The following is a 26,043-nucleotide window of genomic DNA, read 5'->3' as shown; positions in this document are numbered from 1 at the left end:
CTGTAAGAAGAAAATGTCATCACATTATGAAAGACAGAAGCCCGTCCCACACTGCAGTCACCAAGTGCTCTGCCCTGGGAGGCGCGCTCCCTGAGACTATGTGGGAAGTGGTGACAACAGCACTGTTTTAAGGTCAAGAAATGTTTTAAGCACTTAATACTCTGATACACTAACTTCCCACATCGCACTGTGGGGATTCTGAGCTGACACATATGGCACAAATTCCACTCAGAGTAACTGAAAACAGAGCCCAGGAGGGGATTCTGCGGGAGTGTTAGGGTGTCTGCTTCTGTGAACATATGCAGTTCCGGGTTCCCCCAGCAGGGGATGCCCAGCTCAATTGCTACAGTGCCTGAGGCAACATTTTACCCCACAAAAAAGTGTTTTGTTTTGAAAAACGAAAGAATTTTTCTCCCTTTTCATTTGGCCAAATTGACAGTGATTTGTAACTAAAAAACAAAAAAAACCCAAAAAACAAAAAAAACCCAAAAAAACAAACTAAATCAACCAAAACCACTTTCTTTCAGAAGTTTATTTTAGATAAACTAATTGAAAATAGATTGCAACGATGCACACGTTGTACAAAAAAACTAGAAAATAATCTAGCACTGGCATTCACTCTTACATTTGCAGGGCAGGGCCGCCAACCTTCTGCCCATGTCTGCAAGGAGATGCTTTCTTTGCAAGACTATACACATACACAAACCAAAGTTCCCTCTTGCAGAAGAAAGTAAGATTCTTCTCCATCAAAACAAAAATTTGCATCAATCAATCTTTCCAGTTTTGCAGACCTGAAGCAACCGGAACCCCAACAAATGCAGAAACCACGGTCGGCTCAAGGTACCTTACCATCATTGCAGTGACAAATGTCTCCCACACCTGCACACCCCAACATACAGCAAAGCAACAAGCCCGTCAGGTATGTCATCGCAATTTTCAGTTTATAGCCAGGACTCCCGTTTCGTGAAACTGGACCAGACCAGGAAACTAACAGTCTAGCCAAACCATCTCAGCTGCAGAGGACTCTACCTCCTGTCCTTTTTTCCGGCTTTCCTCTTTCCGGAGAGTAAGTGCTTGGGCTTCATATCAAACACATGTCTGTCTGCTTCTCCTTTCTTTCCCAGGCGGTTCATCTTCTTCTGAGCATTTTTCATCATAGTCTTGGCTTTCTTCACCATCTGGAAAGCAAAAGGACACACGTTAGCTGCTGAGTGTCTGTGTGCTTTTTCATTACCAGTTAAGAGCAGGTCTTAAGTGTCCAGATCTACTCTGTGAGAAGTGCTGGCAAGTCCCTCTGTTACCCACCGTGTCTGCAGGAACTCAACTGTCTGCACAATGAGAATGAAGATGGGAATGAATGTTATTTCTAGACAAGCTCTGTGCCTAGAAGAACCTGGAAGATTAGGGGATATCTGCTGTAACTCCCTCTTAGGGACACACGAGAAAACAGAGAACCAGCCCACGAAACTATACTCACATCGGACAAACGATAATGCCAGTATTAAAATCCAGATTTCTAGAAGGAAAAGGCATGGTGGAAGGGAAATCCCAAGTTTCCATCAAGTAGACTGTTGGCCAGTTTATATACAGACTTTCTCTCGTACCTGAATTTTCAAAATGCTGAAACTAACAATTTTTGTGTTCATTTAATTTAAATAGTTTCAGCAAAAGAGACTGTGTACATCCAAAATGTCTTTCCTAAAAGACTGACCCAAACAGCTCCTTCTGGGCTGGGTCCCTGCAGGGTCTGGTTGTAAGGTGGGGGCTTGGGACTCCAGGTGCTGAGCAAGCACTGTTTCCTAGCTTGTTCCCGCATGGCTGGCCTGCGGCTCAGACCACCTGATGCCCTATGACACCATGCTTCTGTCTACCCCTGAGAAAGGACACCAGTAAGGAATGGTGCACCTAGGGAAGGGTCCAGAACACCCAGCTTGTCTTTCAGGGGCACAAGCACCCACCTACGGTCCCCACCTTCTAAACAGTAGCTGCGGGTATGTGCCCTGAGCCCTGGAGTCATCAACAGTAGAGACCACTATTTTTTATTGCACATCACAGGGGACTAACCTTGACGTCCCGAAGGCCGGAGACATCCCGTGGAGTCCGAGAGCAGCTGCGGCTCCGGGTTACTGATGTGGGTGGAACAGAGTCATCTCGTTTTCTCTTCCTTGTAACGCTCCGGGACCTTCTGGCCTGGACTGCATAATGGGCCTGGGAAGCATAAACAGCAAATTCAGTGCTGCCTGACCCCAGCCCGGCTCCCAGGCTTGGTGACAGACAAAATCACACCAACAAGGAGACAGAACACTCAGGAGTTCTTAATGCCATTATCAAATAAACTAAAGCTCTTTAAAATTATATAGTTGGGGCACTCACTTTCAAATGTCCCCTCTCTGTAAAGAGATTTCATACTATTCTTCCTTTCTGATCTTCTCTTATACTCTAATGAACTTTTGCCTGCTACTCATTAAAAAAAAAAAATACACACACACATACACAGAGTTAACTTCACATTATTCGTCAAACATACTTTTTCACTTAACACGGCTGCTTTATGTTACAAGCGACTGTAACTCCATTAGAAACCGTTTACCTAACGCTGGCCATTCCTCAATGCTGTCCTTTCCCCTAGGTGGTGAAACTAGCATCCTAACTGCTATTTTCACTGTAGTGTGTCCTCTCTCCCCAGCTTTGGGGCCATCTACCTGAACACAGGGACAGCCCTCAGGAAGCTCAGCGCTGAGGCGAAGCAAAGCCTGCCCCTGGGAGAGGCCGCTGTACTCGCACTGGTGGGCGCCTCACTCACCCATGTCCTGTACCCAAAGAACAACAAAACACCTGGACAGGAGCGCAGGCAGTTAGCCTGCAAAAACGAACAGTCAGAAGTCAGACGCTAATGGATGTTCATTAAAATAACGCTTCAGGGGCGCCTGGGTGGCTCAGTCGGTTGAGCGTCCAACTACGGCTCAGGTCACGATCTCGTGGTCCGTGGGTTCGAGCCCCGCGTCGGGCTCTGGGCTGATAGCTCAGAGCCTGGAGCCTGCTTCCCATTCTGTGTCTCCCTCTCTCTCTGCCCCTCCCCCGTTCATACTCTGTCTCTCTCTGTCTCAAATATAAATAAAACATTTAAAAAAAATAAAATAAAAAAAAAATAATGCTTCAGGTTAGCAGTGTAGTCTCAAACATTGCTAATTAAAATCCAAATTAGTCTAACCCCTTTGGAAAGGACCTGTAACACAATTTGTCTTTTGATTTTGGTTATTCCAATTCTAGGAATGTTTTGAAAAAATAATCCAGAATATGAAAAAGTTATTTCAGACAAAAATGAATATGCTCCAGCATAATTCATCAAAAAAAAGACCAGAATTCCAATAGTTATCTGAAACCCCTTCTAGTCTTTGGGCTCCCAGGAAAACAGGTCTGAACTATTCACAACCTAAGCCCATCTTGTGTTGACTCAACAAACCCTCATGTATCTGGTCACTAAACAGAACCTAAGATGCTCCATGAAGACTTCAGTGACCAAAATCAAAGTTCAAGTAAAAAATATAAAAAATAAGCTTATGTTTTGTTCTCTGACATTCTATTCCAATTTGTATTCTTACCAGACACTAATTCCAATTTATTGTGTATTTCTTACACATCACCGTATATTCTGAGTTAACAGCAAATGAATTTTTTAAAAATTAGATTTAGTATTTTATTCTGGAAAAATCATTTGACAATATTGAAGCTAAATATTAAGTGTACACCTAGAATTTAGTAAACTTAATTAAAAAATCACAATTATTTTAAGATTAAACAGCATTGAAAAGAGTGGACAAGGGAGGCTGGAGGGAAATGGGCCCACATAGTCTATGTGCTAGAGGTGGAGGACACATCAGGGACATCACGCAAAATGCTCAGTGAGCCAAAAAGAATGAATTGGTATGTGATGATTATTCATAGTGTTATGTATGCAACTGAAAATCTCACCAGTTTTCAAATGCTAGAGATTTCATGACTAGTAGCTGGATAAAGAACAAACAGTAACCTCCTAACACTCAAACTCTGTCATGTTCCCCAGAGGCAAAATGACATGCTAAATGTGAGCTTAGATATTTATTCATTTACTTATGTGTAGTATATTCCTTCTTCTTAGTAGCTTTTTTTCTCCACTATGTTTTTGTTTTTTGTTTTGTTCATGGAGATGAAAATTGGCAATATGTAAGATTACTGAAGTATAATGATAGATTTTTGAACACAGAAATGAGACCATTTAAAATATTTCCCTGCATATTTTTCGTAATTGGGATGGACAAGAATATGTCATATAAAATTGGAAAAAAAAATTGGAAACTCAGATTTTACTAGTGGTGAATAGTGTCATTTAGATGGAATGTCAACTTCAAACAATGAGAAATTCATGTATTGGCTCTTTGAATTAAACTCAGTGGCTTGAGTTGAATTTACAGTAATGCCAAATAAATGGTTTTATGAAAACTGAAGAATTGTCTTTCCTATTTTCTACATTGTAAAATATCCTGTACCTTTTGCTTTTTCCCTTCAGACTATTCCAAATCTATCATTCAGCTATTAGTATGTTATCAACCTATTCTGGAATATACTTTGCTCTCAAAATTGACTCTGTTGAAATTTCTTGGCAAGTTAACTTTTAAAATAAAGCTTGCCCTAAGACTTTTAAAAGTAAAAGTGGGCATCTATGTGGATAAACTAATATTAAGTTCATTACCATCATGTAAAATTTCACAAGAGTTGATGATTATTTCATTTGAGATAAGATATGATCTTCACACCTGAGATAAGACCTCAGATGCAACCATAGTTAAAATTCTATTTTTTTCATAGATACATCTTTCAATATGTATGTCATTTAGAAAAATATCTTATATATAATAGGATTATTAAATTCTTCCTTTTATACAACATAAGTTGAAAATTCTTCCTCTTATAACAACGTAAGTTGAAAATTTTCTCAAATATTTGTTCCAAATTTTCTGGATTTTATAAATCCTTTCCAGAAAAGTCTCAGGTATTTTGTTATAACTGTCTTTTGAATCAGTACTTAATGCTTTTTTTTTGAGTTCTATAACTTTGAAGATTATTATTATTTTCAATTATAACAGTGAATAAATTCTTTTTTTTTTGTTTAATTTACATCCAAATTAGTTAGCATATAACAGCAAATGAATTTCTGAACAGCAACCAAACTGAGGTCTAAAAGAAACTAAAATTTTTTACTCAAAAAAATGTGAAAAATTACCCCAAAATAAAAAACACTTGGGGCGCCTGGGTGGCTCAGTTGGTTAAGCGTCCAACTCTTGATTTCAGCTCAGGTCATGATTTCACAGTTTTGAGCTCAAGCTCTGTCGCATGGAGCCTGCGTGGGACTTTCCCTCTTTGCCCCTCTCCTACTCACTCTCTCCCAAAATGAATAAACTTTAAAAAACAAAAAAATTTGCTTATACATCAGTGAAATATAGACACGATATACAGAATATGGTTATAACTACATCTTAAAGAAACAAAGATTAAAGCCCTCTGCAGAAAAAATTAAATAAGATACACACGGCATGTTAACCTAGATTATTTTTGTGCACTGTGAACACAAGTGATTTCTTTCTTTCTTGTTTCTGGTATTTTTCGTATTTTCATTAACCTGAAACAGAATTCGATGTATACATACACAATGAAATATTAAAAAAAAAAAAAAAAAAGAGAGAGAGAGAGAGAGAGAGAGAGAGAAAGAAGAAAGTGCAGAGGCCACCTCACATCATTGATGTTATTACTGAAACATCACCGTAATGCCCAGGAGCAGTCCGATGCTCAGGGATGACTTTTAATGCAAAACGATGGGAGTGTGCAAGGCATTCTTAAATTCTCACGTGGTGAACAAGAATGGAGTATGATGAAGACACCCCTGCATTAGCAGCACAGTCCCTTGAGCTGAGTGTCCTGAGCTGTCCCACGGGGCATATGGACAGCAGTGGGACAAACACATTCCATTCTCAGCCAGCCACTTCCAGCGACACTCCTCAACAGACATACTCAAAGTTCATATCTCTTCTTTGATCACATCTGTAACCCCCCAGGTTTCTAAGAGTCTAGTTTTCGAAGGCAAAGCTGTACATGTCCACATACGTATGTGACTGAGACCATCTGCATGCACTTACATTGTCTTTGTCATCCATGTCAACACCGAGACTGCGCATCTCATTCTCCAAGACTTTCCGCTGAATCTGAACATAGGGGAAAAGGTATGTTTTAAGAAAAATTAGTTTGATAAGATGCTTAAAAAAATTTCACAGGAAAATGTACCTTTTACAATGATCTATGATACGTTTCTTTTAGAAATTATATCTGTTAGGGGCGCCTGGGTGGCTTGGTCGGTTAAGCGTCTGACTTCGGCTCAGGTCATGATCTCACGGTCCGTGAGTTTGAGCCCCACGTCAGGCTCTGTGCTGACAGCTCAGAGCCTGGAGCCTGTTTCAGATTCTGTGTCTCCCTCTCTCTCTGCTCCTCCCCTGTTCATGCTCTGTCTCTCTCGGTCTCAAAAATGAATAAACGTTAAAAAAAAAAAATTAAAAAAAAAAAAAAGAAATTACATCTTTTAATTGGGCCCATGTTCATGTTTTTGGACAGTTCACTGAAGCCCATGGAAACCAATATCTCCCAGGCTGTGACTATGTGCAAGACGACATATACTTCATGACCTTGAATTCTGCACAACTCTGCAAGGGTCTCTGCATGCAAGGATCACTGACGCTGAGGTCACATGACGTGCCCCAAGATGCAGACTCCAGCGACAGCAGCTTCTCCCAAACTCACTGAGCGCCACTGGGGAAACAGATGGAGGTCTTGCCTACCAAGAACCACTCATTTGCCATCATGTGAAAAGAGTACTTCAGACACACTAATGCGAAAGGTATCTGCCCTAACCATCATCCTGCCTTTGGGAAGCTTACCCCCCGCTGTCACATCCTGTGGTTTGAGGGTGACCACAGGACCTGGCCTCACCTGCCACCCTGACAAAAGCATGGGGCAGGAGAGAAAAAGACCTACAAAGATGGAGCAGAGACTGAAAAGAATTCTGACATCATTTGACCCATTTGTGCCTGAAGTGTGACTCTCCCTGTCCTAACTAGTCACAGGAGCTAACATGTTGCCTGAGGATTTAAGCTGCCTTGCGTTAGGTTGCTTTAAATTGCAAAGAGGAGCACTAACTAGTAAAGAAGTTAATAAGAACATGTTAAATGATGGCTTTACTGTCACAAATTACGAATCACAACCTCAATCTGCACAACTGCAGAGAGGCTGAACCCAACAATGCTGAGCCTGGATGTCAGCAGGAAGGGTGCCATCAGCAGAATAAAAAGATCAGGGCTCGACCAACCTCAAAAGTCAGTACGTATCACCAAACCAAGTACGTGCAATCCCATGGCCACGTCTAGGCTGACATGCTGCTTTTAGCAGGGCTGTGCAAGAATCCAAAGCTGCAGAAACCCATCCTGCTGCTCTGGAAGCACAGAACTTGCCTTCTTAGCGGTTCGAGGCATCCTGGGCCCCTGTGTGTTCTTCTCCTTGGACTGCAGAATTTTCAACTTCCTTTTTTCCCGAATTTGCTTTGCCAGCTGGCGGATCTCCACCATCTCCTCGTCCTCGCTGTCGGATTCGCTGTCATATTCGCCGGCCGCCATTCTCAGCTCTTCTTCTTTTTCTAACTCCTCCAATTTCTTGAAAAGGAATTAAACAAACTCAACAATGAAAACCTCGTGAGCGTAGCCACGTTCATGTGCCTCTCAGGGGCAGTAAGCGCCCGCGCCTGGCTCCACACAGGATGCCCCAGAACTCAGCTCCCAGCAAACGGCATCTGGGAGGAAATGAAGACCGTGCAGCACTAAGCCCACGGCACCCCGTGAGCGCTTCTATGTTGTCTCCTTCTCTTCACCAATTACTCCAGACATCGAGGGGACACGTGCACATGACACCTCCCTCGTTCCCCAGCACTCCCAACAGACCCAGGACAGAACCTCCGTCCTTGAAGAACTAAGAACTCATCTATGTGAGCTGACACAGGCCTCCAATATCCCATTTATCCATTCTGAGGCCATCCTCGAACACAAGCCAACACAAGCCAACACCACCGCTGGCTGTACAGTTCAAATAAAAAGAAGTTACAGGGTGCCCGGCAGGCTCAGTTGGTGGAGCATGACTCTCGATGTCAGGGTTCTGTCTTCAGGCCCCACACTAAGTATACAGATTACTTAAAAAATAAAATCTAGAAAATAAAAGAACAAATTACGTACGCACGAATACACTCTATAACCAAGCAAAGAAACCCTGACAGCAATGCCGCAGTCAGATGCGGCCATGCCTTGGCTGATGTGAAAAGCACGGAGGGAGGGAGGTGGGCAGGAACGGGCAGGCCAGTTGCAGGCTGCGAACCCACAGGCTCAAAACGGACATCACCCAGAGAGCAACAACGAGGAGGCACACGTAGAGTATGAAGGAGGCTGTGACCTGGCTCCTGAGCCAGGAGCACGGACCGTGCGTGAGCAGAGCACAGGTGCACGGTTCGGACACAGGCAAGGAGGGGAACCAAGCACCAGAGAGTACAGAGGATTCAAGGAAAGGAGAAACAGGAACAGGGATGAGGAGGTTCATGTAGGGTTTCCTCCTTGGAGACCCGCAGACTGAAATGGGACAAGGGCAGCATCCGGGAAGGAAATGAGGGAGTGTTGACGGGAAACACTGTTTTTTCAAAAAGCTTCGCTGAGGAGAGAAAGGCAGCAGAGCAATGAAAGAAGGACCCAGGGCTTAAGAAAAGTTTTGTTTTTAAAGTGAAAGGACCCGTGGACACCACAGGCTAAGCAAAGCTCCAGGAGAGGAGAACAGGGGCTCGTGGCCACCGGAACGCACCTGCCCCACAGAGGCGGCCGTGGCCGAAACCGCACAGGGAGCAGAGCCTTGGAGGGAGAGGCTGTTAGTGACGGCTGGAGAAGCTCACAGTGCATAAGGAACGAGGGCAGCACGTACGGCCGGGCAGACAGCTGTGGTTGTGCGATCAGGGACACAGAAGTAATAAAAATCACATAATACAACAGGAGACACAAACCTGCATGATGTCGGGGTCGATGTAATCAGCTATATTGTGGCCTTCCCAGATCTCGGGTATCTTATCATGTTTCTCAGAAGACTTCATTAGATCCCAGTACTCTGAGGTTGAAAAAAAAGTTATGTTCACTGCAGTTTTTAATATCTTCAAGCACCACGTGCCCAAAATGAGTTCTTACACACATCGCTCCATGAAGACAACAGAGCGCCTGCACATAACACCCCAGGACAGCACAGCAGAGGGTCTCCAAATACCTCCTGGGTCGCCCAGCACCTTGGGACCACGGGCCGAGCGGGGGCAGGGGGGACAAAGGCAGCAGTGGCCCCAGCACCTGCACCATGCACGCTGCAAACCACCCTCCTCCTGAAGCCACAGAACCACCCACACACAGCCTCATCTCTAAGAAAGAGATGAAGGTACAGCCACAGGGCAAGAGGGCACTGAAGCCCTCCCACAGCGTCCCAACAGGGATGCTGGCCCTTACTCTGAAGGTCCAAGATGTAGTCGTCTCCCAGCTCTACTTCAAGGTCTCGTTCCTGAAACCAAAGAACAGATAACTCTATCAGCTCCTGCCGGCATTCCAGGCGCATGAACGCCAGGCACCCCCTTGCCCCAGGAGACAGCCTCTGCCCTAAGCTGAGAGCCCGTCCCTCTAATGCCTGTGCAGCCCGGCTATTCCCGGCTGGCTCTACGGCTCACATCCACGCAGTGTCCACAGCCACCTCCCTCCCACTCACGAGGGAAGGGGCCTTCGTCGGCCACAGCTGTGGTCACAGAGCCTGAGGGTAAAGGCCAGGACACCTTCAGTGCACACACATGGCCTTCTGCACCCGCGAGAGTAGACCTACCCGCTTCTTCCTGGGCTCCCCAATGTCCATTCTCTTCCTGCGCGCCACCACTCCCTCAGGGATGAAAGGGGGCCTTTCCTGAGGAGACATCACCAGAAAGAGTGACATGAAACACCTTGCTGAATGCAAAAGGAACATGAGAGTGAAAAGCCAGAGGCACGCTCTCCGTCTGCAAGGGCAAGGTGAAGCCAGACCAACTCAGAACCAACAGACTGGGGGGCGGAGCAGGGCCAGCTGGGCACGGAAACCAGGAAGACTCCACAGCTGATCCAAAGTTTATCTAGAAAAAATAAACACCAAGACTCTCGAGAAAATTATGAACAAAAGAAGTGATACAAGAGAAAAACAAAGCAGACAACAGAAATCTAGACACGAAGCAAGTCCATACAAGAAGGCAATGAAAACATACGGTATTCGAATCTCAGTCCTGAGATTAAGGACTAGCCAGGCAAAAACAGAGCTGGGTGGCTGCTTCTACCTGCTGCCTAAGAACAAATCAAATGCAAGACTGAGCAAAAACTTCTGTTCAAAACAGGTAAAGTTAAGATAATTAAGTACAGGACAAAGTATAGGAGAAAAATATTATCAAGATATTTTTGGAATGAACGGGAGGTCTTTCTATGCAGGACACAAAACCTAGTTACCGTAAAAAAATATTAATATTAGCTAACAGCATATATTGGAAAATTATTAAATATTCATAGTATATATTAAAAACATATAATTTCTTTGAAGCTGAGAAAGAAAACCCAAATCAAAAAGCAAATGACAAAAAAAAAAAAAAAAAAAAAATCCACAGAACATACAAGAGTCTGGGGGTGCCTGAGTGGCTCAGTCAGTTGAGTATCTGACTCTTGACCTCAGCTCAGGTCTTGGTATCAGGGTTGTGAGTTGAGCCCCACAAAGGGCCCCAATTTGGGCATGGAGCCTATTTAAAAAAGAACATATAAGAGTCTCATTTCCTTAAGATAAAAATTATAAATTAAACGAGTAAAAGATAAATGACCTGAGGAACTAATAGGCCAATAAGTACATGAAAAATGCAGGCTTGGCAGGGCACCTGGCTGGCTTGCTCAGTGGAGCCTGCAACTCTTAATCTCAGGGTTGTGAGTTCAAGCCCCATGTTGGGTGTAGAGATTATTCAAAAATAAATTGTTCAAAAATTTAAAAAAATGCTTGCCTGAACTGATTATTAAAGGAACCACCGATTAAACTGACAGCAGCCAATGATGAGGGGACGTGGAGCATATCCCAGGAAGGCATTTCTGGGAGACAATGTCATTCTCAATGGCCTACTGAAAACTCACTCTGCAAATAAAAGACTTATGCACAAAGACATGCGACAGAGCACTGCTTGTAACAGCAAGAAAACAATAATTTTAAAGAATGTAATACACGTTTATGTTTAAATTTTTTTAAAAATATGCTCACACACCAGAAAGATTTATGGGAACATCAAGACAGTTACCAGTAACTATGTCTGGTGGAGCGAGCAGCAGGCTTTACCTTGGCACTTTTATACTTCAGGACACAACTGTTACTCTGGACGAGAAACTCAAGCCCACTATGATGCCCACAGGGGTGGGTGTGTGCGCACACGGCGCCCATGAGCCTCACCCATGAGCCCTGCATGAGGCAGGTGCTGGTATGTGCGGACAGAGGGCATAGGCATCTCGCTCCCAAGTTCCTGGGAAGGGCAGCCTCACCTTGTCATCTCTCTTGCTTGGCATGGCCAGATGCAGCCTGTTCAGCACCTCATTCACTTTATTTCCTTTCATTTTGGTTTCAACCCGATGCGCCAGAAGTCTGTCACAAGCCTGGGAAGGTGAGAAAACGGGACATGACTCACAAGGCACCCACCTTCCGGGCTGGAGGTGGGGGTGTGGGAGAGGAACCAGACTCCGCAATAACCAGCAGACTGTGTTCCAAGCTTTGGGCCCCGCTTTGCGCTTTTCCTCAGGAGTCACATCCACTGGTGCTATCTTGGGGATCACCCCAAGATCCAGGTGACCCCCCGGGGGCAGACCACACGCTCAGGAGGGAGCAGGCCTCTCCCTTACCAGGCCAGGCCCAGGCTGGGGCAGCACCCCATGTCCCATCTGGGCTTGCGTCCACCACCAGTCACCCTCGCGCCGTGTTCCCTAGCCAGGTTCAAGGCCCACCCTGGGCCCTGGAGCAACAGCGCCAAGCCAACCAACAGCATCAGACCCTGCCATCTCTTTTCCTTTCAGGTAAAAATAACAAGGACATAAAATGATCAGAATCGCATGTAAAATCTAACAGGAAATGTCTCTTTTCTTGTTTTTTTTCCCTGCTTCTGAACAAGTTTCACAGTACAGCTGGCACAGACATCCCGGCAGGTCAAGAAGGGCAGCAGGCTGTGCACGAGGTTCAACCCCCCCCGGGGAGGGAGTCAGATCATCCCTCTAAACCCCGTTTGGACTGGGTGGGATGGGGGAAACCAGGGCTCAGTGTGGCGCACACGCTCTCCAACCTGGACGGAAAGCCTCTCCCCACAGCAGACACCTCTCACGAGAAAGGAGGAATAGGTGTGGATGGAGCACTGACCTCAGTTTTCACCTGAATAACCCCTTCCTCCGTCAGGGTGCTAGTCTCAATCACGGGGAATCCTGCGGCCTGCAAATCTGCAAATATTTTCTGCAGAGACAGAAGGAAAACAAGAGAGCCATTATTTATTTCTACTTCCCTACAGACAACTCTTACTGCTCTTCATGTAGGGATCAGAAATGCGAATTAGCCTGGCCGTGGCTCATTTGCAAATTCTTCTAAAGGACGTTTCCCCAAAATGTTGATTTCCCCCCCCATATTCTTCTGTGACAAAGAAAATACTACTGGGAGGATCAAACCAGACTACAAAAGCAAACCAGAAGCTCTCTGGAACATTCTGTGAGATGTTACCTTCTAAAAAGGAGCAAGATACAAAACTTTTAAGATGTTTTCAATACTACTTTTAAATAAAATGCATAGAGTCTGCAGCCTAAGAGAATTCCTTAGAAAACAATACAAAAATGAATAAATCGCTGCACTCCAAAGGAGGGGGTTCACTTGCGTAGCTCTTCACCAAGGCCACCTCATTCAGACGTAGGGGGCCAATCCTGTGACAGGTAAGCTGCTCATGAACAAGGTCAAACACCTTTACTACAGGCTCCCACTTACCAGTTAGACTTCCTCCTCTCCTGGAAACAGCAGTGGTCCTGGGCAACAGCGGGGTCTGACAGCTAACCCCACCACCGACTAGCACATGATGCAAGCCACTGTGCCTCTACCTGAGCTAGCCGTAACCATGTTCCTCACGTGGTGCCGCTCCACGGTCAGAGCACGGATGGCGTACACAGGGCAGGCTGCAGGCCACGCCCTAGTGTTAACCCAACAGTCACATCGCAGTGGCATCCGCCACCCACCGGCTTTCAAATTTCTCAATCTGCCTGATGACATCACTGACTGGTAGCCCAGCAATGCAGCAGCTGCCACCAGTGACTCCAGGATGGAGACCTCACCCCATCACGGCTGGCAGACGGTGAAACCCAGACACGTTTCAACCCGAAGCCTGAGCACCTGGTGCAACACTCACCCTAACCTTTGGTCGTCACAACCCAAACCCCGTCTGCAGCTTCCAAAGTGATTAACCTAAAAAACTGAAATTACTTCATAGGGATCGGAGTCCTTTCAAACAAGTGAATTCTCTGATACCAGTGGTTACCTAGTTAGTAACTTGATGAACATGCTGCAGTGCCCATTAAACCAGTACAGCTGTTTAAAACCCTCTCACCAGGTATTAAGACGTCCAACCAGCATGAGACAGAGGTGCCAGGAAGAGACCCTCTACACGGAGCTGGTCGGTGGCACATGCCCCAGGAGACGCAGCCACATCAAGATTACCTAGCGCACTGGTTATTAAAACTCGAGTGTCACCCACCAGATTGGCCCTGTAGGCCTGGGTGCGTCCAAGAACCTGAGAACCTCTGTTACTAGTGCCAACCTTCTCCAGGCAGTTATCCCCAAAGTGCCTATTACAGAGAGCTGTGGGGCCAAGTGTGGGTGGAAAATGAGGGCTAACCACCTTACCTGCCTTGTGGAAAACACAGCGAACACTACGTACTCACAGTTCTGGCAAGTTTACAGGTGCCCCTTCTTCATCATTCACTCCACGCTTACTTCCCAAACTCATTTCCCCCACAAATGTGTGTGGCAGGCACGTGACACCCCCCCCCAGGCCCCCCCTCCCCAGGAACCTCCTCTGGAAGCGCGGCTCTGGGCAACCGGCCGGCAGAGACCCAAAGGGCCAAAGCCCGTCTGAAGGCGCTTTGCATCCTCCAGGCACCAAGGTCGGAGAACAGTCACATCCTAAAGAAGCACAAGACCTTTCCGGGGTTAAACACACCATCCTGCCAAATGCACAGGTACTTGCACAGCCTCCAAGAGCAGAGGACAGAAAATGTCAGGTGTAGTTTGCCACTAACAAACCACTGAGGGAATGATCTCAACTGTGGAATAAAAATCTTTACTAGTATTGCTGAAATTCCTTCTCAGCTTTGGTTGTCTGCGAATAAACTTAGAATTAGTACGTAAGACTCAAAACATTCAGACAGTTTACCTGATCGTCTTCAGAAAGTCCAGCTATCCGCTTCACATCACATTTGTTTGCTACAACTATAAGAGGCTGGAACAGGGAAAAAAAAAATGAAATGATTATCCTCACGGCACAGGCTATGAACGGCAAACACCCGTCCCCACACGCACCTTGTTGATGAAGAGAGGTTTGATGTTCTGGAACAGCTCCAGCTGCTCCCTCAGCCCGTGCCCACACTGCTCGGACAGATCCATCACGTATAGGACCGCGGCGCGCAGGTGAGCCAGGGCCGTGATGGCCTGCATCTCAATGGTGTTCCGATCCTCCAAAGGGTGGTCCAAAATCCCGGGAGTATCGACAACCTAAGCGTCAGGTCTGTTACTCCAAAGCACATATACCCACAAATTTCTTGCCCAGCATATCCTGGAGGTGACTCACATACCCAACCCGGCCCTCTCAATACTAGTAAATAAGACGTGGGTCTCCCAACTGACATAATGAAAAAAGCAATGACGGAACAGTACCTATTCTTTAAATATTACAAAAAAGGGGGGGGGATGAGTCGACCCTGCAGAGCTCACTGAAGAACCAGTCAATGACCTAGAGAAAAGGACTCCTCTCTCTTTTTTTTAAAGTAATTTTTGTTAATGTTTGTTTATTTTTGAGAGAGAGAGCACGAGCAGGAGAAGGGCAGAGAAAGAGGGAGACACAGAATCCGAAGCAGGCTCCAGGCTCTGAGCTGTCAGCACAGAGCCCGGCGTGGGGCCCGAACTCACGAGCTGTGAGATCACGACCTGAGCCGAAGTCGGATGCCCAACCAGCTGACCCACCCCGGCGCCCCCTCCCTTTTTTTTTTTTAAACCTATGCTCTATGCCCAACATGGGGCTAGAACTCACGACCTACAGATCAAGAGTCGCACACTCTACTGGCTCAGCCTACTGGGTGCCCTGACAGAACAGAACTGGCAAACACTCCCAGGTGTTGGGAATGACTTTATCATTTACAAAATTAACTTCAACTGTGGAAACCGCCCCATGCTTTTAAGCGGCTAGTGCACATCCTTTCTAAGGACGGGGTCCGAAACGACAAGGAGATTCTGGTTTCGTGAGAAGCACCACTGCTAACGTGATGCAGCCATCTGCTCTGGCAGCTGGCGGCTTCCCGAGTCCTCGCAGAAGAACAAGCACTGCACTCGGGCAGCCGCGAAGCTTGGGAGTTTTCCTCATGAGGACATTGCTGGTGACCCCGAGAACCTGTGCCACCCCTTCGGAGTCTGCCTGTAAGTGTACTGGGACCTGGGGCAGGGACCACCAAAATCAAACCCCATTCACGAAACCACCCAGACGTGGCCCCTGTGTCTGACGGTGGGAATGCTCACCTGCCAACGCAGGTACTTATAGTCCATGTGCCCCACAAACAGGGATTTGGTCGTGAACGCATAGGGCTGGACGTCCACGTCGGCTCTCGTCACCTGAAACAAAACAACGAAAACTTCCACGATGACACGAGCTCCAAACCTCATTCCCGGTCAAAGAAGGTAAATGTGGCACCTGTACGTTATGGAGACTAATGATTTCGGCAGTAAGACAAAACAACCAAACAGAGAGCAAGAGAGCTCCCACGATTACACTCCTGATGTCAGAAGCTGCTGCTGACAGGCGGACAGGCTCCACTTCCTCACGCCACCAGGCGAGGCCAGGACACAAGAGTCCAGATACGGGACGGGGAGGGGAGGAAGGCCCAGCACCGGGAGGGTACCCATCAGCTTCTGCTCTGCTCCACCCCAGCCCCACTAATGCCCCACAGAACTTGCTGTGAAGACAGACTTGATCTACACTGCTGACGCGGGGCCCACCAGCCACACGTCCCCATGAACTCCTGAGATGTGATCAGTGCAACGTAGGAACTGAACTGTTTGTTGTTTAATTTTAATCAAGTGGCCAGTGGCTTAGCGCCGCAGCACTGGCTCACGAGCATCTGAGACATCGGCCCAGACGCCGCAGAGCTTCAGCCTGTCACGTCAGCACAACTCAGGGACAAAATAAAAACCTGCAAATGGGCTTCAAGTGGAAGTGCTCCTGGCAGCAAGCACCACACATATGTAACTGTCGTTGTCTGGCACCTGAGCTGTTGTTGGTTGTGAAGTGACATTTTATTTTATCTACTTATTTATGAACCGACATTTTACATGCGGTTTCTACTCTGTTCAAGTCCCTCAAACTCAGCCAAGTGGTCTTGAAGCACCAAGTTACTAAATAAAGAGCACCCTCGAGTCCCAATTAATGAACTCACTCAAATCAAGAGCAACTCAGCCACCTCCCACTACGGGGACCAAATACTTGATGTGAGCAGTGACACGTCAACCAGTGACATTCACGTAGTGCCTCAGGAAGCCCGCTTCAGCGAGTGCAGCCTGCCACGGTAGACCCCAGCGCCCCCGGCACTACCACCCCCAGATGAGGCTGAGACGGTACGTCCTGGGAAAGGCTCTCCGTGTTAACAAAACCGGACTTAATATCTCAAATCCCTTAGAAACTTATGGAATGCATACTAGAACAGAAATAGCAGCCGAAACCTAGATTCAGACAGTGTCAGTCCTCCCTTCAAGTAAGTGGCTATTTAAGCCGACAACAGTGCTGACAGACTAACCGGCTGGCCATCCTCCAGCCCACACGGCAGGACATAGCAGCCCTTGGGTCTCAGGTCCTCGGTCACTTGCGTTATCACCAGACACATACTAACCTTATTGATGAAGCTGGACTTGCCGACATTCGGGTACCCACACAGGAGCAGGGTCCTCGTATTCGGGTCAATAGTTGGCAGACGGGACAGATGCTGACGCACTATGGGAAATAACATGTGCTTGATTTCTTAAGAGCAATTAAGAAACTCAAACTTTAAGATCTGCTTCACTTAGCTGTACTCCTGGACCAGGGTTATACTAACCCCACTCCAACATTTACAATGTGAGCGACAGAAAAAGTATGAATAGAAAAAAGATTGCCTGCAGAGGCACCATAGCACACAGCAGCGTACTTCCCGACTCTGGCTGTACCCACAGCCCTATTCAATAGGTCAAAAGTGGGGCCAGAAACACACATCTAAGCGGTGCCCAGACTGCTCTTACTAAGTGGGATATTTGGAAAGCATTTTTGAAGCAAGTGTGCATGCCAACACTTCCTGCCAAGGCACTGGGCTAGTTCCACGCAACGACTAGGTGCATAATCTGCAAGGCGGTGACACCATGAGGCCACCCTCAAGACTAAACAAAACAGATTGCTGGAAGCACTGGCAAAGCAGTCAAGCACTACAAGCTTGTCGCAAATCACTTGTAAGATGCCAGGAAAGGGGGAACAAACCCAGAGGACTTGAGAACACTTCAGCGTAAAAACCTATGTATAGAGGCAAATACCTGTTTCATTAGAAATACTACTTTAATTCAGAACCGTCCTCTTTAATTAAACTATCATGTAACAAAGCTGGAGTGGCAATTTCATGCTAACACATATTGCAAAGCTTTTATTTTATTTAGTTTTTTAAAGTTTGAGAGCGAGTGTGTGTGCGTGCACACACACATACATGCATGCATGAGTGGGGGAGGGGCAGAGAGAGAGAGAGAGAAAGGGAGAAAGAGAATCCCAAGCAGGATCTGCACTGTCAGCACGGAGGCTTATGTGGGGCTCAATCTCGTGAACTTCAAGATCATGACCTGAGCCGAAATCAAGGGTCGAACACTTAATTGACTGAGTCACCCAGGCGCCCCTCTTTTATTTGAGAGACAATGTGTGTGAGTGGGGGAGGGGCAGACAGAATCTTAAGCAGGTTTCATGCTCAGTGCAGAGCCCAGCATGGGACTTGTTCCCACGACCCTGGGATCATGACCTAAGCCAAAATCAAAAATCAGATACTCAATCAACTGAGCCACCTAAGCGCCCCAGATATTGAAAAGCTCTTAAAAATTTTTTTTAAACTTTACTTTTAAATTTATTTTTTAATGTTTGTTTATTTTTGAGAGAGAGAAAGAGCACAAGCAGGAAGGGGCAGAGAGAGAGAGAGGGGGACAATCCCAAGCAGGGCTCCACCCTGTCAGCACAAAGCCCAACACGAGGCTGAATCCCACTAACTGTGAGATCCTGACCTGAGCTGAAACCAAGAGTCGGATGCTTAACCGACTGGCCACCAGGCGCCCCAAGTCCTCTTAATAGAACAAACAATTTATGGGGCACTTGGGTGGCTCAGTCGGTTAAGCTTCTGACTTCAGCTCAGGTCATGATCTCAAGGCTCATGGATTCAGAGCCTGGAGCCTGCTTCGGATTCTGTGTCTTTCTCTTCTGCCCCTCCCCTGATCGTACTGTCTCTCTCTCTCTCAAAAATAAATACATAAACATTTAAAAAAATTGTACTAGTAATTTATAAGCATTTTAAGCACCAGCTGCTTTTTCAGTAATAACTAGCCTGTCAGAGTTTCTCAAAGGATGGGTAAGGAATGGTTTGATCCTGTTAGGTCTAAAATAAAACAAAAAAGAGCACCCTAAAAATAAGCTCTTGACAAGAATCGAGTACCTTAACAGCACACACTAAACACTGTCCTTGCTTACGTAAAAGAGATACCTTGTTCCAAATACTCCAAACTTTGCTTCTGTCTTTTGATGATTGTACACATCCGGCCGAGGGCGGCTCGCTTCAGCTGCTTGCAGCGGTAGAGAGAGTCTCCGTATTTCATAAGCCGCACATAATCCTTAGCCACGCTTAAAGAAATAAAAAGATGTAAGATACTTTTCACCTCAGGCAATAATTTAAAAGATACTGTATTAAAAGATACCTTACTTGTCCACTAAATTTTTGGCAATATTTATTTGTCCCAAGGCCAACTTGTAATGGTCCTTGTCATAGAGAATGTTCATCAAATCAGCATAAAATGGATGGATATCCTAAAACAGAAATAAAGCGGTCATTCTGGGACAGGTTTCTCATCCCCATGTGTCAATAATTCTTGAAGAATAATTTTGAAGTATGTCCTGCCTTTTCCACGCTCTTCAAACCCCAGATCTCCTCCCCGGTCCATTCTCCTGACTGAGGACTGTTTAGAGTTCAGGGGTCACTTCTGCCCGCCCATCTAGCCTGGGCCCCAGACTGATCCCCCTTTACCTCATCTGCAGGTCTCCATTTGTGCACCAGACCCCCTGCCCCTCCTACTCAAGACCTGAAACCAGGCCTGCAAACACACTGTCATTTCCCCCTCAGCTCTAACAGTTGGAAAGCTCCCTGAACCCACAACCCTTCCGTTCCTTTGCTCCCCTTCTTGGGGAAGGTCACAGAGAGGTACTGGCTCTTCTTCCTTTGAACCCAGTGTAGTCCGAATCGTGTCCACCCGTCCTTTAGGGCGGCTCATCAGATCAGCTCCCTCCCCGAACTCCTTTCATCTTACCAGAGCATTCCACAGCACCAGACAGCTGACCACTCATGCTTCCTGGTGCTTTCCATTCAACTGGCCTCTGGGACCAACTGTCTGGCTCTTCTCTCCCCTCGCCGCTCCTCAAACTCCCTCGCTGGCTTATGCTTCCACCCAACACTAAACATCAGAGTTCCTAGGAGCACTTTTCTCTCCAGGTTCAGCTCCTAGGTGACCTCACGTGGATCTAAAGGCACTGACGGGTTCCTGAGTGCCACTGCACATCTCCAGGCCACACCTCTCACAGAGCTCCAGACTACTCGCACTTCTGCTCGGACACCTTACCAGAATTTCAGACCAACGCGTCCAAACCACCCCCTTCCTCATCCTCAAAATGCCCCACTTCCCCGTCTGGATGGATGGCAACTGCAAGATGCCCAAGATGCCACGAGCAAGTTCAGCTCTTCAACCACCACCAGCTGTTCATGTCGGTGCGTCAACCTTCAAGTGGTCTCCTAACCCCATAGGCCACGCATCCTCTAAAAGAGAAGTCAAAGCTTGGCACGTCCCACACTCAACTTGGAAGGCTTCCCTAACAACAGAACTCAAGCCCTTTACCAGGCGGCTCACCGACTCACCATCTCTGACTCATCTCCAGGTACCCTCCCTCTCACACACCCTGATGGGTCTTCCTGTTTGAGACCTCACGCTCTGTGCCTCGGGGCCTCTGCACCTGCTGCTTCTGTGCCTACAGTGCTTCTCTCTAGGCAGCCCTGCAGCTCGTTTCCTTCAGATCTCTGCTGCAAACTCTAGAGATTTCTAGGTTTACAACCTTTCCCCTCACTAGATGAGGACAGGGACTTATTACTACTGTGTTCCCAGGGCCTAGATAAGTACCTGAGACATATCAATTATTCCATGAATGTAACTATGCTAACCTTCTGCTCTAAAATTCTTGGAGAGCTAACGTTAAAAAAAGAAAAAAGGAATACAATGTTCACAATTTAAATGTATTGCATTAAAAAATGATACCAAGGATGAAAAAGATAAAACTTCTTACAAAGAACCACAAAAATCTGGTGCTAATTAGTTCAAAGCATTTTTTGCCCAGATCAGGTGTTTCCAAATATCACACCAGTTTCCAATCATCTTACTCTTCTGGTTCCTTCTAGGTAGTTTCTAGGGTACCCACCCTTTCCCAACAAACTATCCACCCATTCAACGAGCCTCTACTGGGCACCTACAGCATGCCCAGGAGACACGTATAAAGTTAAGTGCCTGTCCGCTAGCAGAAATCTCTACTCTTATTTTAAGCACATCTATAATTTTTTAAACAAACTACTGTCACCTTAAATAAATATAAAAGAAACTCTTGTCACATAAACCAACTTTTGCCTCCTGGCTTAACCTAGCTTTACGGACTATCTGGGGACAGTGGCCAATTTAGGCTCTCACCCTGCACTGTGGAGCCCACCCCAAATAACCCTGCAGCAGTGTTCTCCTACACGGGGATTTCACGAGCAGTGTCTGCTCTTGGCTTTCCACGGCTTAATCAACAGGTAAACTCTACTATGCTAGAAAGTGAAGACTTCAACTCTTTTAGCTGAATGCAGAAGTCACAGCTCCCCCAGGCAATTTCTTCCCACCAGTCAACAGAGAGGACAGTGCTGAACTGACCATCACTGGCTGATGAAACAAACAGTGGTGGACCTCAGGCCACTGCTACAACCTGAAGCCACAAAGGAGCCCTGGAAAGAGGAAGCCCATACAGGCTGGTGAGCTGCCAGGTTCACAATCCATAGCTTTTATAGAGCTTGGGTTGGTGCCTGCAATCCTAGAAGTTACCAAAAAAAAAAAAAAAAAAAAAAAAAAAAAAAAAAGGGTGGCGGAGATAGCTTTGGGCCCTCTTATACGGAGTTTAGTTTGGGGGAAAGGAAGAATACTAAGGAATAAAAAAAAAACCTGTGTTCTTTTCCCAGCTTTGCCACGAACTCACAAAGTCTGACCAGTGAATAATTTTGTTTCCTTCATTATCTGTCAGATAAGTACACAAACTGGCTATAAATTATCTGAAAGCTCACATTGATATTGCCATATGTGTCCCCCAGAATCACTTACATCCAATTTGGGGAAATCTGTTAGAATCTGTGAGAGTCTGTCATGGTAATTTTGTTGAGTAAATTTGACTTTCCTCGTGTAAAAATGTCTAATGCGGTGAATTTGGTAATGTTTATGTATAACTGTTGGAGTCTTCCGTTGAGTCTTCGATAACGTCAGGTCAATAAAGTCCTGTAATTAAATAAGAGACAGTACACCAAAAATGTTTATTTTCTATCCACTTATCTGAAACCTCAAAAACCAACAATTAACAATACCATATATTTTAAACTACAAACACTTTTCCTAACCAAATCTTTACTCTTTTATATCCAACTTGGTTCATGTTCATAGTTTTTGGCTTTTAAAAAACATTTAGCAGATGGCTGCCTAAATAAATTTTATCCCATATTTAAAAAAAAAAAAAATGTTTACTTGGAGAAAAAGAGACACGGAGACACACGAGCGAGTGGGGAAGAGCAGAGAGAGAGGGAGACAGAGAATCCCACGTGGTCAGTGCAGAGTTTGATGCGGGACTCGATCCGACAAACGGAGATTGTGACCTGAGCTGAATCAAGAGTAGGACATGCAACTGGCTGAGCCACCCAAGGAGCCTCATCCCACACTTTCTTAATCCCACCTGTATTTCCAATACCTAGAACCCTCTGAAACTTTAGTCATATAACTCAAGCATAAACCAGAAAAAATATTGAAGGGAAAAAATTCTGCAATTCAATCCACGTATCTTTGACTTTGGAAGGACATTAAATAACTAAACCTAGATGTGGAAAGTGACTGAGAATGTACACGACTCTGGCTCGTGTACCCAGTGCAAACAGAGACATCAAGCCCAGAGGCCTCCCCTATCCCCTCCATTAGCGGAGTCTAGGAATCCGTAAGACGCCAGTTCAAAAGTCTGACCTACTTCACGAAGTTTTCCCTGACCCGCCCCACCTCTTGGGGAGGAGGAACCTCTCCTCTCTAGGAAGGACCCCAAGGTCTGGAGAAGATCCCTGACACTCAAGGAATAGACACTCACCTCTGGGGAAGGACCCTGACATCAGAGGACGAACATTCACCCCTGAGGACGGACCCTGACGCCTGAGGCCAGAACCTTGCCCCTGAGGACAGACTCTGATGCCTGAGGAGGGACCCTGACGCCTGAGGAGAGACAATGGCCCCTGAGGACGGACCCTGACCCCTGAGGACGGACCCTGATGCCTGAGGACGGACCTTCACCCCTGAGGAGGGACCCTCACCCCTGAGGAGGGACACTGGCCCCTGAGGAGGCACCCTGACGCCTGAGGAGGGACCCTGACGCCTGAGGCCAGAACCTTAACCCTGAGGACAGACTCTGACGCCTGAGGACGGACCCTCATGCCTGAGGACGGACCCTCACCCCTGAGGAGGGACACTGGCCCCTGAGGAGGCACCCTGACGCCTGAGGAGGGACCCTGACGCCTGAGGCCAGAACCTTAACCCTGAGGACAGACTCTGAAGCCTGAGGACGGACCCTGATGCCTGAGGACGGACCCTCACCCCTGAGGAGGGACACTGGCCCCTGAGGAGGCACCCTGACGCCTGAGGAGGGACCCTGACGCCTGAGGCCAGAACCTTAACCCTGAGGACAGACTCTGACGCCTGAGGACGGACCCTGATGCCTGAGGACGGACCTTCACCCCTGAGGAGGGACCCTCACACCTGAGGAGGGACACTGGCCCCTGAGGAGGGACCCTGACCCCTGAGGACGGACCCTGACTCCTGAGGAGGGACCCTGGCCCCTGAGGACGGACCCTGACCCCTGAGGAGGGACCCTGACACCTGAGGAGGGACCCTGGCCCCTGAGGAAGGACCCTGACCCCTGAGGAGGGACCCTGACGCCTGAGGAGGGACCCTGGCCCCTGAGGAAGGACCCTGACCCCTGAGGATGGACCCTGGCCCCTGAGGATGGACCCTGACGCCTGAGGAGGGACCCTGACACCTAAGGAGGGACCCTGACCCCTGAGAAAGGACCCTGACCCCTGAGGAGGGACCCTGGCCCCTGAGGAAGGACCCTGACCCCTGAGGAGGGACCCTGGCCCCTGAGGACGGACCCTGACTCCTGAGGAGGGACCCTGGCCCCTGAGGACGGACCCTGACCCCTGAGGAGGGACCCTGACACCTGAGGAGGGACCCTGGCCCCTGAGGAAGGACCCTGACCCCTGAGGAGGGACACTGACGCCTGAGGAGGGACCCTGGCCCCTGAGGAAGGACCCTGACCCCTGAGGATGGACCCTGACTCCTGAGGAGGGACCCTGGCCCCTGAGGACGGACCCTGGCCCCTGAGGACGGACCCTGACCCCTGAGGAGGGACCGTGACACCTGAGGAGGGACCCTGGCCCCTGAGGAAAGACCCTGACCCCTGAGGAGGGACCCTGACGCCTGAGGAGGGACCCTGGCCCCTGAGGAAGGACCCTGGCCCCTGAGGACGGACCCTGACCCCTGAAGAGGGACCATGACACCTGAGGAGGGACCCTGGCCCCTGAGGAAGGACCCTGACCCCTGAGGAGGGACCGTGACACCTGAGGAGGGACCCTGGCCCCTGAGGAAGGACCCTGACCCCTGAGGAAGGACCCTGACGCCTGAGGAGGGACCCTGGCCCCTGAGGAAGGACCCTGACCCCTGAAGATGGACCCTGGCCCCTGAGGACAGACCCTGACCCCTGAGGAGGGACCCTGACACCTGAGGAGGGACCCTGGCCCCTGAGGAAGGACCCTGACCCCTGAGGAGGGACCCTCACGCCTGAGGCCAGAACCTTAACCCTGAGGACAGACTCTGACGCCTGAGGAGGGACCCTGACGCCTGAGGAGAGACAATGGCCCCTGAAGACGGACCCTGACCCCTGAGGACGGACCCTGACACCTGAGAAGGGACCCTAGCCCCTGAGGAAGGACCCTGACGCCTGAGGAGGGACCCTGGCCCCTGAGGAGGGACAATGGCCCCTGAGGACGGACCCTGACGCCTGAGGACGGACCCTGATGCCTGAGGACGGACCCTGGCCCCTGAGGAAGGACCCTGACGCCTGAGGAGAGACAATGGCCCCTGAGGACGGACCCTGACCCCTGAGGACGGACCCTGATGCCTGAGGACGGACCTTCACCCCTGAGGAGGGACCCTGGCCCCTGAGGATGGACCCTGGCCCCTGAGGAGGGACCCTGACCCCTGAGGAGGGACCCTGGCCCCTGAGGAAGGACCCTGACCCCTGAGGAGGGACCCTGACGCCTGAGGAGGGACCCTGACGCCTGAGGCCAGAACCTTAACCCTGAGGACAGACTCTGACGCCTGAGGAGGGACCCTGACGCCTGAGGAGGGACCCTGGCCCCTGAGGAAGGACCCTGACCCCTGACGATGGCCCCTGGCCCCTGAGGAGGGACCCTGACTCCTGAGGAGGGACCCTGACCCCTGAGGAGGGACCCTGGCCCCTGAGGAAGGACCCTGACCCCTGAGGAGGGACCCTGACGCCTGAGGAGGGACCCTGACACCTAAGGAGGGACCCTGACCCCTGAGAAAGGACCCTGACCCCTGAGGACGGACCCTGACGCCTGAGGGGGGACCCTGGCCCCTGAGGAAAGACCCTGACCCCTGAGGAGGGACCCTGATGCCTGAGGACGGACCTTCACCCCTGAGGACGGACCCTGACGCCTGACGCAAGGGCCTGAAGAAGGAGCCTTGCTGCCTGGGGGAACCCCTAACCCCGGAGGGCCCTCATCTGGGAGGACGTGGCCTGGGAGGAGAGGCAGCCCGGAGCAGGCGACCCTTGTCCCATCCCCGAGTTACGGGCCGGGCTCTCCCAGTCCCCCGGCAGGGAGAGGCGAGGGCTGAAGAGCCCTCGCGGCCGCCTACCTTGGCGGACGGCACCACCGTGATCTTCTTGAAGTTGTAGTGCGCCATGCCAGCTGCCACACACGAGGGAACGCGGACGGATGCGCGGGACTTCCGCCGGAGCGGGCGGGACTTCCGCTT

At 48.5% G+C, this 26,043-nt stretch overlaps 1 protein-coding gene across 1 annotated transcript; it reads right to left on the bottom strand.

Annotated features, from left to right (window-relative positions):
• Nucleotides 1-514: 514 nt before the first annotated feature.
• Nucleotides 515-26,023, bottom strand: GTPBP4 (GTP binding protein 4). Its single transcript, XM_030321221.1, has 17 exons — nucleotides 25,924-26,023; nucleotides 22,063-22,233; nucleotides 19,380-19,483; nucleotides 19,164-19,300; nucleotides 17,295-17,395; nucleotides 15,931-16,023; nucleotides 14,722-14,913; nucleotides 14,576-14,641; nucleotides 12,529-12,618; nucleotides 11,667-11,777; nucleotides 9,961-10,038; nucleotides 9,597-9,648; nucleotides 9,113-9,213; nucleotides 7,533-7,730; nucleotides 6,171-6,236; nucleotides 2,065-2,208; nucleotides 515-1,178 (listed from the first exon to the last, which is right to left on the bottom strand). Exons 1-17 carry the CDS (start codon nucleotides 25,969-25,971, stop codon nucleotides 1,026-1,028), a joined length of 1,905 nt encoding a protein of 634 aa, XP_030177081.1. The 5' UTR covers nucleotides 25,972-26,023; the 3' UTR covers nucleotides 515-1,025.
• Between the last annotated feature and the right edge of the window lie 20 nt (nucleotides 26,024-26,043).

This window comes from Lynx canadensis, chromosome B4 (genome assembly GCF_007474595.2).
Source record: "Lynx canadensis isolate LIC74 chromosome B4, mLynCan4.pri.v2, whole genome shotgun sequence".
In the NCBI taxonomy this organism is placed as follows: Eukaryota; Metazoa; Chordata; class Mammalia; order Carnivora; family Felidae; genus Lynx; species Lynx canadensis.
This window is presented reverse-complemented; position numbering and strand designations above follow the sequence as displayed.